The following is a 13,965-nucleotide window of genomic DNA, read 5'->3' on the forward strand; positions in this document are numbered from 1 at the left end:
CCTATTTATTTCAGTGTTATTGTGTTGCTTTTTGACAGAACCTGTACTATTCCCACTTCATTGCTCCAACATCCTTCCAACAGCATGGAACCCAAGACTATATGGTCTCCAAATACAGTCCTACTCAGGTTTTAGACAGATTCAACATTACGATGTTCTTTGAAGGGTTGGTGTGGATTCAATGGGTTGAATGGCCTGCTTCCACACTATAGGAATTCTATAATTTTGCCATTCTTCTAACCTATGAACAATCCCCATATCTAATTTTGGTCCTTAGAATTATTTACATTGTCTCTTGTTTTGATATTATCTGGACATTTCTCCCTTTGATTTTTAAAGCATGGAGAGAAACCAGAACTTGTGAGACATCAGTACATGCCTCTACATTTTTGGACAAGCTGTTCTTAATTTTGACTCTACTTTCCTTGTTTTCGATTTACTTATTATTCCAATGGCAACATTTACCTTACTCTTTGTCCCTAGATCATTTCTCTTGAGTGGCAAGCTGCCAAAAGCTTCTGGAAGTCCCTATAAATATCATCTGCAACATTTTATCTATCAGTTCCTCAAAGAGCTCCATCAATTATATCAAGCAAGAATGGAATAAAAGGGCAGCATGGTGGCTCAGTGGTTAGCACTGCTGCCTCATAGCGCCAGCGACCTGGGTTTGATTCCAGCCTCGGGTGACTGTCTGTGTGGAGTTTGCAAATTCTCCCTGTGTCTGCGTGCATCCCTTCCGGGTACTCCGGTTTCCTCCCACAATCCAATGATGTGGAGGTTAGGTGAACTGGCCATGCTAAATTGCCCATACTGTTCAGGGATGTGTAGATTAGGTAAATTAGTCATGGGAAATGTAGTGTAATAGGGCAGGGGAATGGGTCTGGGTGGTATACCCTTCGGAGGGATTCTATGATGATTAAAAGTCCTTTATCAACCAACATTAAGCATTTTCACAACCAGATTTGCAGTGCCTCTCTAAGATGGGCAGTTGAGGAAGATCAAATTAAACTTTTGACTGAGCTTGACAGTGAAATAGCAATGTGTGTAATACCCTCCCAAAGTTACTTCAACTGCATCTACATTCTTTATTGGGTTTGGAACTTCTTGACCTTGCTATAACAATGAAGGATATATTCTCTCAAAAGATAATATTGGATTTTGCACAAGGACCTCTTAGGATATAAAGCTACAAACAATATATTAAATCAGTAGAGTTCCATAGAATCACATAATTAAGGTAATACAAACTGAAAAATGGTGTTTACTGCACAGTGACCAAATAACTGAATGATTAAAGCACATGTCAATATTCATAATTCTAACTACCTGGAGCATAATTTCCTCCATTTTAAGTTTACAGTGTAAAACTGATCCTCGTAGTTATTGCTGCAGGAACTTACATTTCTCTTTCTTCCTGCTGTTGAGATGTTTCTTCCTCCAGTACCTGCATTTGACGGTGAACACCCAGCAGGTCATTATTCACTTTCTGGAGATGTTTCTCCAACTCATCATTCATCTGTCGTAGCCTCTGATTCTCTAGCTTTGACTCTTGTTTCTCACTCAGCAGCTCGACACACCGTCTCTCCAGCTGAGATGGGTCCACATGAAGAAATAATGAGACTGAGGTGGCCATTTTCGCTGGACTCTTGACATGTGAGCCCAGGGTTAATCTAATACCGCCTTACTTTCACACACACTGCAACTGGAGCCTTACTAACATTATGCACGCCTAGAAAATAAAGTAAAACTTTGTTTGCAGAACACTGAAGTGAACTGCTAACTGATTTCATTAGTATGCTATAAGTGGACCTGCAGCTGTATAGGGTGGGTGCTAGTAAGGCCACACCTCGAGTACTATGTACAGTTTTGATCTCCTTACTTGAGAAGAGATGTCGTGGCACTGGAAGGGATGCAAAGAGGTTCACTAGGTTGATTCTGGAATTGAGAGGGTTGCTTTATGAGGAGAGATAGGGCAAAATGGGACTGTACTCATTGGAATTTAGAAGAATGGGACGGATCTTATAAAAACATATAACATTATGACGGGAATAGTTAAGACAGAATCATGGAGGTTTCTTTCATTGGCAAGTGAAACTAGAACAAGGGAATATAGCCTCAAGATAAGGGAGGGCAGATTTCGGACTGAATCGAGGAGGAACTTGTTCACCCAAAGGGTTGTGAATCTGTGGGATTCCCTGCCCAGTGAAGGAGTTAAGGCTACCTCATGGAATGTTTTTAAGGCAAAGATAGATAGATTTTTGAACAGTAAAGGAATTAAGGGTTATGGTGAATGGGCGGATAAACGGAGCTGGGTTTAAGCAAAGGTCAGCCATGATCTTATTGAATGGGGGAGCCGACATGACAGGCCAAGTAGCCTACTCCTGCTCCTGGTTCTTGAGTACAATCTCAAAGAATAAATACTGGGATAAATAAAGGGACATAGGCTCTCATTTGGAATATACAACATTTCTCACAATGAAACAGACCTAACCCCAATGATTTCAGCCTCCCACCTAACCTGTGCACTCATGGCCGACATTACATTTTTAACTTAATATATGTCTGTACTTTAACAGGATCATCTATGAATTTTACAAGGTTCAAGTGACAGGACAGGTTGTGGCACAGCTCAATATACTTTGAAGTCAAATGGAATTTATTTTTCCCTTTTGCACTAACCTTTTCTTTGAGAAACACTCAATAAAAATTGACTTGGGAAAGAACTGAGAACAGATCATAAGAATAGTTTTTGCAAGTTGTTCACAGAATGTGGGTGTTGCTGGCTGGGACAACACTAATTGCACACCCAATTGCCCTTGAGAAGGTGATGGTGAGGTGCCTTCCTGAACTACTGCAGGCCTTGGGGTGTAGGGTAAACCCTTGGGGTTGTTAGGAAGGGAATGCAAAGCTTTTGACCCAGTGACAGCAAGGAACTACTCTGGAGCAAAAGGGTCCCTGTACCTTCAAATTTTAGCAACTGAAGCAAAAACAAATTTCCAAGCAAAACATTTTCATCAAGCATTTTGGATTTTGCTGGTAAAGGCTGGAGTGGATACAGATACAATCATATGTTTGAATAAACAAAATACAGAACAACCTCAATTATCTGAACGAGACAGGCGGGGAGTGTTTTGTTTGGATAACTGATTGTTCAGATAATTGATTGTTTGGATAATGGATAATGTTTTTATGGGACCTTGAAATCTTGTTCAGACAATCCGAACTTCATATAATTGACGTTCAGCTGACTGAGGTTGTTCTGTACACCTATCTGTGGCTAGAGAAAATAACTTCTTTCAAATTAAAAAGAATGTATAAGAGATGGCATTTTTAATATATTACACTTAGCCACTAAGAAATCTGAACAATGGATCTCTCTTTACTACCACTCTGCTCTACTCATTATAGTTTGTCCTTTTCTATTCAATGTTCCTGTCATTTAGTTTCTGTCATATTTAATTTGAGACTATTATAACTCCCTCCAAAATAGCTTCTGAAGAAAGTTTCATTATTGCTTCCTTCCTTCGTAATTTATAATTTTGAAGCCCAAAGTGAAGTATTAAACCAAGAATAAAAAAAACCAGGATGATAATAGGCATCTAGAGAGAAAGATGCTGGAGACTAGAGTGGAAAGGTGTGATGCTAGAAAAGCACAGCAGGTCAGGGAGCACCCAAGGAACAGGAGAATCAACATTTCAGGCATAAGCCCTTCAGCAGGTATGTGTTAATAGGCATCTACCAACATCGTGAGGAATACCGTGTAGCTAAAGTAGTGATGGATATTAACTCTGTAGTTGAAGAAAAGCAAAAATCTTAAGTTGAGGCTGCTATCTCACAAGAGATAATTGTGTATCTTAGATATAAAGTAATGAGTTATTAAGAACTATGTAACAAACATATTTCCTGTTTCATTAAGATTAAGCCGATCTTCTGCGTAAAACATTATCAAGGGTTTAGACCAATGAAGGAGTGGTGGCAATGAATCTACCCAAGATGTCCCAGGTTGTATCCAATACTATAAGATCGTGACAGCGCCAGGATCCTCTGTCTCTATTGTTTAAGAACAGTGGGAAGAGAGACGTGCAGCAACAGCAGGCCTGTACATTTCGGGAAGCTGTGGGGAAGCAACCAGAGCCTGTCAATAGAGAAACAGTGCCACAACAGTTACACAAATATTAGCCAATCAAAGGCAATCTGCAGGGACTCCTTAAGGGTCAAGCATATCTAAATAACCTCAATGAACTTTCTCATGGTGTCACTGATAAGGACCACCCTGTAGTAAATTGTGTGTATGTGTGTTGGATGGTGGTAGTGGGGCGGGGGGGTGGAGGTGGTGAGATCCAATCTTGGAAAAGGCAACACCATTCTCTTGGAAAGAAAGATTTTCAAAATGGAGGGAAGCTACCAAATGTGGATGTTAAGAGAAATTTAGTGGTCACGTACAAATTGCACCAAGTACTAGTGGGACAAATTGGAATCAAAAAGGTGAAAAATAAATATTGGCCTAAACTTCAAGGATCTTCAAATATAATGGATGGATGCTTCAGTTATGTATCGGCATCTCTCATAAGTGTGTTTGATTATGCACCACACCTTCAGGAAGAGGTGGTGGAACGTTACCAGGCAGTAAGGGTTAAGTCTTGAAGAAAGTTAACATATTAATTATATTTCCTTCAGTTTAAGTGATTGGGAGCAGACATGATTAAGGTGTTTATAATAATGAAGGATTTTGGGAGCAGACATGATTAAGGTGTTTATAATAATGAAGGATTTTATAAGCTCATAAGAATTAAGATCATAAGAAATTGGAGGATGAGCAGGTCATTCGGCCCCTCAAACCTGCCCCACAGAGTCTTTGTCCTGCCTGTCACCAATAACCCTCAACTTCCTTGTGAATCATAAAAGTATCTAATTCCCTCTTGAATATATTAAACAACTGTTCTCCGGGGAAGAAAATTCCTAACACTAATGACTCTCAGAGAAGAAATTCCTCCTCATCTCTATCTTAAAAGTGAGACCCCCTCTATTTTTAAACTGTGCCCTCGAGTTCCAGATTAGTTGGGCGGCATGATGGCTCAGTGGTTAGCACTGTTGCCTCACAGTACCAGGGACCCAGGCTCAATTCCTACCTCCAAACTCTGTGTGGAGTTTGCACGTTCTCCCCGTGTCTGCGTGGGTTTCCTCAGAGTGCTCTGGCTTCCTCCCACAGTCCAAAGATGTGCAGGTCAGGTGAATTGGCCATGCTAAATTGCCAATAGTGTTAGATGCATTGATCAGAGGTAAATGTAAGATAGAGGAATGGATCTGGGTGGGTTGCTGTTTGGAGGAGTCAGTGTGGACTTGTTGGGCCGTAGGACCTGTTTCCATACTGTAGGGTATCTAATCTAATTATCCTACAATCCTCTCAACATCTACCCTGTCAAGCTTTCTAACACCCCTCCCATCCACCCTGACTGGCAGGATCTTGTACAATCCGATGAGATCATCTCTTGTTCTCCTAACATCCAATGGGTTTAGTGAGAAAAGATTGAGTGAAGACAACAGAGAGGAGGTTTAGTACGATGGTGGGGGATCTATGGAACAAGGAGATATAATATCAAAGCAAGGCTGTACTGCAGTCACATTAGAAAGTGCACCCAGTTTACCCTGTTTTGATTTTGAATAAGTTCTTCCTGCTGTTGCTCTTTAACACTCAGCACATATTCCAGTTCTTGGCATCGTGACCTCGAATCTGAATTCTGGACAAATGAAAGAGAGACAAGCCCCATGTATAAAATCAATTAGAATGTCTATAATACCCTTTTGAAATTAATATATAAATCTGTATTTGAAATCATTCAAACTTCACGATTTTTAATAAAAAGTTCTTACTTTCTGAAACATTTTATCTTCTTCACTTTTTATTTGTTGCTCCATTTCATTATAAAGATGTTTTATTTCTTCACTGTATTCTGCTGCTTTTCTGCAAATAACCAATAAATTCACCTGCGTTATAATTTCTGAACTGCGCTGTAAATGAAACAAGTGTAATTCAAGTTGAACAGCCGGCCACTTTCCTGAATTCCCACAGTCAGATCCAGTGAGCTAAGGATCAAACATATCAAACAAGCGGAAAGTCCGAATTATACAAAATTCTCAAACTCCATTTCTCAATTCTCTTTGTCAAAGTTCCCATTGGAATTTTCACAACTTAGTTTCAACCTCAAAACTCTTACCGAACACTCTGGTCAAATGCTGGGGAGTGCAGGAGAGTTGAGTTTGTGTAGATTATCGTGTTAAGAAAGGTTGTTCTGACCTTGCTTAAGGTTTTTTAGATAATGGACTGCACAATCTAGCTGTGATTAGTAAGTGCAGGACACAGTACAACAAGGTGATAGCTGACTACAGAGATTAACCCGATAGAAAATAGGAAGAACAGAAACACTTCACATCTTATAGTTTTGAATGTCAGGGCTGAGAAATCTGATCACATCAGCTCAGGGAAGTTTCTGTGGGACAGCGAGAAAACATGGAGCAGAGTTAGGAGCATGGGGTGGAGCAGGGGCAAAGAAGCAGTTAGGAAGCTGAAGGGGCAGATGGGAAAACAATGGAGGGCAGTGAGGTGGGGCAGACGATAAAGGAGAATTGATGTCATGTGTTGTTTAGGGAGTTGGACCATTGGAAGTGTCTTCATGTGATTAGCGACCGGGCATAAGTGCGAGGACAGAAGGTAGGATGCTGCAGGTCTAGGGACGAGAGTCTTAAATAGCTGCCCCTTATTCCAAAGTTCTCCCCCTCCCCGCCCCCGATTTTTAGATTCCATGAAGCGTGAACATCCTCTTAGCATCTATCCTGTTAAACCCCCTTCCCTCAGGATCATATATGCCTCAGTAAGATTTCATTTTACCAACATATAGACATACAAATTAGAACAGGGGTAGACCAGTCAGCTCCTTGAATCTACTCTCCCCTTGAATAAGATCATGGCCAATTGAATGTAATCTAAAATTCACACCCCTTGTTGTGGTTTTGTTCGTCGAGCTGGGAATTTGTGTTGCAGACGTTTCGTTCCCTGTCTAGGTGACATCCTCAGGGCTTGGGAGCCTCCTGTGAAGTGCTTCTGTGATCTTTCCTCCGGCATTTATAGTGGTTTGTCTCTGCCGCTTCCGGTTGTCAGTTCCAGCTGTCCGCTGCAGTGGTCGGTATATTGGGTCCAGGTCGATGTGCTTATTGATTGAATCTGTGGATGAGTGCCATGCCTCTAGGAATTCCCTGGCAGTTCTGTTTGGCTTGTCCTATAATAGTAGTGTTGTCCCAGTCGAATTCATGTTGCTTGTCATCTGTGTGTGTGGCTACTAAGGAGAGCTGGTTGTGTCGTTTCGTGGCTAGTTGGTGTTCATGGATGTGGATCGTTAGCTGTCTTCCTGTTTGTCCTATGTAGTGTTTTGTGCAGTCCTTGCATGGGATTTTGTACACTACATTGGTTTTGCTCATGCTGGGTATTGGGTCCTTCGTTCTGGTGAGTTGTTGTCTGACAGTGGCTGTTGGTTTGTGTGCTGTTATGAGTCCTAGTGGTCGCAGTAGTCTGGCTGTCAGATCGGAAATGCTCTTGATGTATGGTAATGTGGGTAGTCTTTTGGGTTGCGGCATGTCCTCGATCTGTTGTCTTTCCCTTAGGCATCTGTTGGTGAAATTGCGCGGGTATCCGTTTTTGGTGAATACATTGTATAGGTGTTCTTCTTCCTCCTCTTTTTGCAGTTCTGGTGTACTGCAGTGTGTTGTGGCCCTTTTGAACAGTGTCTTGATGCAACTTCTTTTGTGTGTGTTGGGGTGGTTGCTTTCGTAGTTCAGGACTTGGTCTGTGTGTGTGGCTTTCCTGTATACCTTTGTGGTGAATTCTCCGTTCAGTGTTCTCTGTACCATCACGTCTAGGAATGGGAGTTGGTTGTCCTTTTCTTCCTCTCTAGTGAATCGGATTCCTGTGAGTGTGGCGTTGATGATCCGGTGTGTGTTCTCTATTTCTGTGTTTTTAATGATTACAAAGGTGTCATCTACATATCTGACCCAGAGTTTGGGTTGAATTTGCGGTATGACTGTTTGTTCTAATCTTTGCATTACCACTTCTGCTATGAGTCCAGAGATGGGTGAGCCCATGGGTGTGCCGTTGATTTGTTTATATATTTGGTTGTTGAATGTGAAGTGTGTTGTAAGGCACAGGTCCAGTAGTCAAACTACTACTAATTTCACAGGAATGTGACAGGGAACCAGTGAAGGTAATTATGAGGCAGGTGAGAGTCACTTGCATGCATGTGGAATGCACATTTTAGTTTGGAAATATGAGAGTGGGGAGCAGAGATTATGAGTTGTCAGATCCCTGACCAGTGAGTGGATGCTGAAATGAAACCAGTAAGGGCTGGAAAAACTCTTCAGCCCCCTTTCGTTTTGTCTCCTCTATAATGTAAGGCACTCCTCTTTCATTTTTCCCTGGGCGGCTTTCCCATCTCTTCCATTTGTTCTTCCTCCCACACTTTTCTGCAGCACGTGAAATCTTTGCTCTGTTTCTCTCGCCACAGGTGGTGCCAGAACTGCTGAGTTTCTCCAGCACCTTACCCCGAGCAGCAAGGGATTTAGTGGATAGTCAGCCACCTTGCACTTACCTAACACAGAAAGAATTGTGAAGCTTGTATCATCTGAGGGTCATAGATCAGAGAGGGTTGGGCTGATGGAATAGTGCGTGGGGCATAGATCGGGGGGGAGGGATTGATGAACCATCTGAGGGGCATAGCTCCTGTGGTAAAAAGGGTTCATGCAAATATATAAATAAGGTAATCTATGTCATCAGGCGAAGTGATGTAAAATCACATGGTAAGAGCAGATGGTTCTCTTCAGAGATCTTTTGCAAAGTGTTGTCCTGTATATTGTTCCTACTCACCAGTTTGAATGAAGACTTCCAAGAATCCTGCTACCTTTATCAATCTCATTTCCAGACACAACCAAATCCAAGCAACCAGAAAAATAGAGTTCTAAAGTGGGGGGGGCTCCTGAATCAACTTCAGGGGCTAACACTGACACATTAGATCCACAGTCAGTCAAAGGGTCACAATCAGAGCCAGGTGCAATAGGGCAGCAATGTTGAAACAGGCATCTGGAGGTACCAGGGGTGCTAGTTGTGTCGAAATAGGAAAGACAAAAAGGTTAATTCAGAGGCATGTAACTGGACAGATCCCACACATCACTTCTCCCAATTAGCCAGCCCCTTCTCACTCAGTTTCAGATTTTCCAGCAGGGTTTCTGTCTCCTGCAATAGATTCCCATCTCATTTTCCCTACTGAAAAAACCCTGTGTTGTGAATAAAATAGCACCATTTATTGCCAGAGTAGTTTTAACTGGTAACATGAAAGAAAATTTCAGACCATGCATGAACGTATACATTTCCCTTTTCCATGTGTATTCAAAGTAAGTTGGGGGATGGAGATTGTTAGGGATCAAACAAACCTTTTTAGAGCAAATTCCATCATTTCCTTTTCCTCGTTGGCTTCTTGGATCTGAATAAAAACTCTTTCCAGAAATTCTTCAAAATGACTAAGTAAACGTGGCTCATCCTTTCTCAGTTGTGTCCATAAGTTTCGGATTTCTTGTTGGCTGAAAAATGCAGAATTTTATTTGATATTTACACATGAGCAGACCTGGTGGGAGACTGTGCAAGACTTTCAGGATTCCTCAAGGTTAGAGCTCAGGGAATGATTGGGTCAAGGGACACAGACCATCAATCAGCTCCCACCTGAAGGCATTGCATTTGATTTTATACAACGTTATACCATTATATTTACATAGAAAAACCAACAGTTACTGATGACACAGGGTAGTTTGGGTTCCACTGTGGTCACTGGAATTAAATATTAGGCACTCTAAAAAATTGTCTACTTTACATCCAAGTGTCTCTGTGTTTTGAAAGAAAAGCTATAGCTGCAACATCGATAACAAGGATGCAAGATTATTAGATCACTAACCAGATTACCAATTTTTGAAATCTAAATTTATTAAAAGAATCTTGTACTCACACTGTTTTTTAAGTCTTTTAGTAGATTTTGATGTTGTTGGTATGAAAGGCATTTGTTGCTTGTCCCTAATTGCCCTTGAATTGAGTGGCTCATTGGCTATCTTTCAGGGAAGTTAAGAGTCAGCCATATTGACGTAGGTCTGGAGCTACATGTAGGCCAGACCAGGTTAGGATGGCAGGTTTATTTCCCTAAAGGACATGTGTAGATCAGATTTTGATGACAGTTGCGATGGTGACAAGTATTGAAAGTCACTCGACACCCGTTTCAGTCCAACAAGTTTATTTGAACACGTCAGAACATAAGAACTAGGAGCAGGAGTAGGCCGTCCGGCCCTTCGAGCCTGCTCCACCATTCAATAAGATCATGGCTGATCTTTTCATGGACTCAGATCCATTTACCCGCCCTCTCACCCTATCCCTTAATTCCTTTATTGTTCAAAAAAGTATCTACCTTAGCTTTAAAAACGTTTACTGAAGTAGCATCAACTACTTCACTGGGCAAGGAATTCCATAGATTTACAACCCTCTGGATGAAGAAGTTCCTTCTCAATTCAGTCCTAAACCAGCTTCCTCTCATCTTAAGGGTATGCCCTCTTGTCCTAGTTTCACCTGCCAGTAGAAACATCCTCTCTACTTCTATCTTATCAGTTCCCTTCATAATTTTATACGTTTCTATAAGACCCCCCTCATTCTTCTAAATTCCAATGAATATAATCCCAGTTTACTCAGCCTCTCCTCATAAGCCAACCCCTCAACTCCGGAATCAACCTAGTGAACTTCCTCTGCACCCCCTCCAGTGCCACTACATCCTTTCTCAAGTAAGGAGACCAAAACTGCACTCAGTACTCTGGCTGTGGCTTCACTAGCTGCATTATAACCACTCTGCTTTTAAACTCAATCCCTTTAGCAATGAAGGACAAAATTCCATTTGCCTTCCTAATTAGCTGTTGTACCTGCAGACCAACCCTCTATGCTTAATGCATAAGGACAGCCACGTCCCTCTGCACTGCAGCATCGCAAAGTTTGGAGTGCTGCCCCTTCATCAGGTGAAGAGAGAACCCAGGCACAGAATTTATAACTAGAAAGATCAGAAAGGTCAGACATATGGTGTGAGTGCGAGTAATAAGTCTCTGCAGGTGATCAAGAGTGGCAGACTGTGTGAGTATAGTGTCAACAGCTGGATAACAAGCGAACGGATGACTATAATCCGATTAATTGAGACAAAGAGATAATTACAAAAAATTAAGATGGTGCCGGAACAAGTCAAATGATTGGAATAACATGATAGGAATAAGAGTTGCATGCTGAAAGTCTAAGCAAAATAACAAATAATTGAAAAATGTACAAGCTAATTAAGGTTAAGAGATCATACCAAGTTATCAAGGTGATGATGTCAGAACAGGAGAGTAAGGAAGATTTTACAGAACAGTCTGGTGAGGTCACATGTAGCACAACATGAACCCAAGATCACGGTTGAGGCTGTCCTCATTGTTATGGAACTTAGCTATCAGTTTCTGCTCAGCGATTCTGTGTTGTTGTGTATCTTGAAGGCTGCCTTGGAAGATGCTTACCCAAAGTTTTGAAGCTGAATGCTCTCAATCGCTGAAGCTTTTCTCAACTGGGAGAGAACATCCCTGTCTGGCAATTGTTGTGTGGCGTCCATTCATCCGTTGACATAGCGTCTGCATGGTCTTACCAATATACCATGCACTGGAGAATCCTTGTCTGCAGCACATAAGGGAAACAACATTGACCAAGTCACAAAAGTATCTGCTATGTGTGTGCTGGGTGGTGTTCCCACGTTGTCGGTGATATCCATGTGGATGAACTGACATGTCTTACAGAGGTTGCTGTGGCAGGGTTGTGTGGTGTTGTGGTTGATGTTCTGAAAACTGGGTGGTTTGCCATGAACGATGATCTGTTTAAAGTTTGGCAGTTGTTTGAAGGTGAGAAGTGGAGGCGTAGGGATGATCTTGGCGAGATGTTCATCGTCATCAATGACATGTTGAAGACTGCAAAGAATATGGTGTAGTTTCTCTGCTCCGGGGAAGTACTGGACAATGAAGGGTACTCTATCAGTCTATCCTGTCTTCTGAGGAAGTCGTTGCAGTTTTTCACTGTGGCACGTCAGTACCGGTGTTCGTTGAGTCGAGTATCGTATCCCGTTCTTATGAGAGCACCTTTAGTGTCCATTGCATTCTCTCTCTCATCTGAGCAGATCCTATGTATACGCAGGACTTATCCACAGGGGATGGCTCCTTTAACATGTTTAGGGTTTAGCTAGAAAAGTGCAGCATCGTGAGGTTATCTGGGGGCTTGCGGTAGAGTGAGGTACTGAGATATCTGTCCTTGATGGAGATGGAACAGCAGTGGGGACCAAATTTGCACCCCAATACACCAACATTTTCCTGCACAAGTTTAAGCAAGACTTCTTTGCTGCACAGGACCTCCAACCAACGTTATACACTCGATACACCTGATGACATTTGCTACCTCTGGATTCATGGTGAGGAATCACTGAAATGATCACACAATGATATCAACACGCTTGATCCCACCACCAGACTTACCATGGACTACTCTTCAGAATCAGTCTCATTCTTGGATATACGCATCTCCATCAAGGACGGGCACCGCAAGCCCATGGATAACCTCACGACACTGCACTTCTCGAGCTTCCTCCCAGTTGGGGAACACTTCAGCGGACAAGGACATTCAGCCTCCAATCTTTGGGTAAGCATCCTCCAAGGTGTCCTTCGAGATACACAACAATGAGACACAGTGGCTCAGTGGTTAGCACTGCTGCCTCACAGCACCAGGGACCCAGGTTCGATTCCAGCCTCAGGCGACTGTCTGTGTAGAGTTTGCATATTCTCCCAGTGTCTGCATGGGTTTCTTTCGGGTGCTCTGGTTTCCTCCCACAGACCAAAGATGTGCAGGTTAGATGAATTGACCATGCTAAATTGCCCACAGTGTTCAGAGATGTGTAGGTTAGGTGGATTAGATTTGGGAAATGTAGAGTAATAGGGTGGGGGAATAGGTCTGGGTGGGATACTCTTCAGTGGGTCAGTGTGGACCTGTTGGGCTGAATGGCCTGTTCCACACTGAAGGCATTCTCTGATTCTATGATTCTAACACAGAATCACTGAGCAGAAACTGATAGCCAAGTTCCGTACCCATGAAGACAGCCTCAACCGTGATCTTGGGTTCATGTTGTGCTACATGTGACCTCACCAGACCGTTCTGTAAAATCTTCCTTACTCTCCTGTTCTGACATCATCACCTTGATAACTTGGTATGATCTCTTAACCTTAATTAGTTTGGACAGTTTTTGAATACTTGTTACTAGATTAGATCCTCAGCATGCGACTCTTATACCTAGCATGTTATTGCAGTCATTTGTTTTGTCTCCAGCACCATCATTATTTTAAATATTTTGTAATTATCTCTCTGCCTCTATTAACCAGATTATGAGTATCCTCTCACTTGTCATTCAACTGTTGATACTTTACTCACACAGGGAAAAGTGAAGACTGCAGATGCTAGAGATCAGAGCCTAGATTAGAGTTGTGCTGGAAAAGCACAGCAGGTCAGGCAGCATCTGAGGAGCAGGAAAACCTGCCCCTCAGATGCTGCCTGACCTGCTGTGCTTTTCCAGCACAACTCTAATCTAGACTTTTCTCACACAGTCTGACACTCTTGATCACCAGCAAAGATTTATTATTCCAGTGACACTCCACTCACACTATTTGTGTGATCTTTTGATCTCTCTGATTATAAATTCTGTGCCTGGGGGTTCCCTCTTCTCTTCACCAGATAAAGGGGCAGTGCTCCTAAAGTTTGTGATTTCAAATAAACCTGTTGGACTATAACCTTCGTCTCCCAGGCCAACACCGGTACATCTACATCACAATTATTGAGGCTAA

At 42.2% G+C, this 13,965-nt stretch overlaps 1 protein-coding gene across 3 annotated transcripts in view; it reads right to left on the reverse strand.

Moving 5' to 3' along the window:
* The window catches only part of cracr2aa (calcium release activated channel regulator 2Aa), a 101,764-nt gene that overhangs the window by 43,997 nt on the left and 43,802 nt on the right, over positions 1 to 13,965 (reverse strand). For all 3 annotated transcript variants that reach the window (XM_043708892.2, XM_087997083.1, XM_087997084.1), the window contains 4 exons: positions 9,475 to 9,621; positions 5,872 to 5,962; positions 5,646 to 5,738; positions 1,401 to 1,588 (listed from right to left, as the gene is read on the reverse strand). In XM_043708892.2, coding sequence (XP_043564827.2) covers positions 1,401 to 1,588; positions 5,646 to 5,738; positions 5,872 to 5,962; positions 9,475 to 9,621 — 519 coding nt within the window. The remainder of the gene's footprint in view (positions 1 to 1,400; positions 1,589 to 5,645; positions 5,739 to 5,871; positions 5,963 to 9,474; positions 9,622 to 13,965) is intronic.

Source organism: Chiloscyllium plagiosum, unplaced genomic scaffold, assembly GCF_037043375.1.
Source record: "Chiloscyllium plagiosum isolate Xiang-an unplaced genomic scaffold, Cpla_swu_hap1 HiC_scaffold_19, whole genome shotgun sequence".
Taxonomy (NCBI): domain Eukaryota; kingdom Metazoa; phylum Chordata; class Chondrichthyes; order Orectolobiformes; family Hemiscylliidae; genus Chiloscyllium; species Chiloscyllium plagiosum.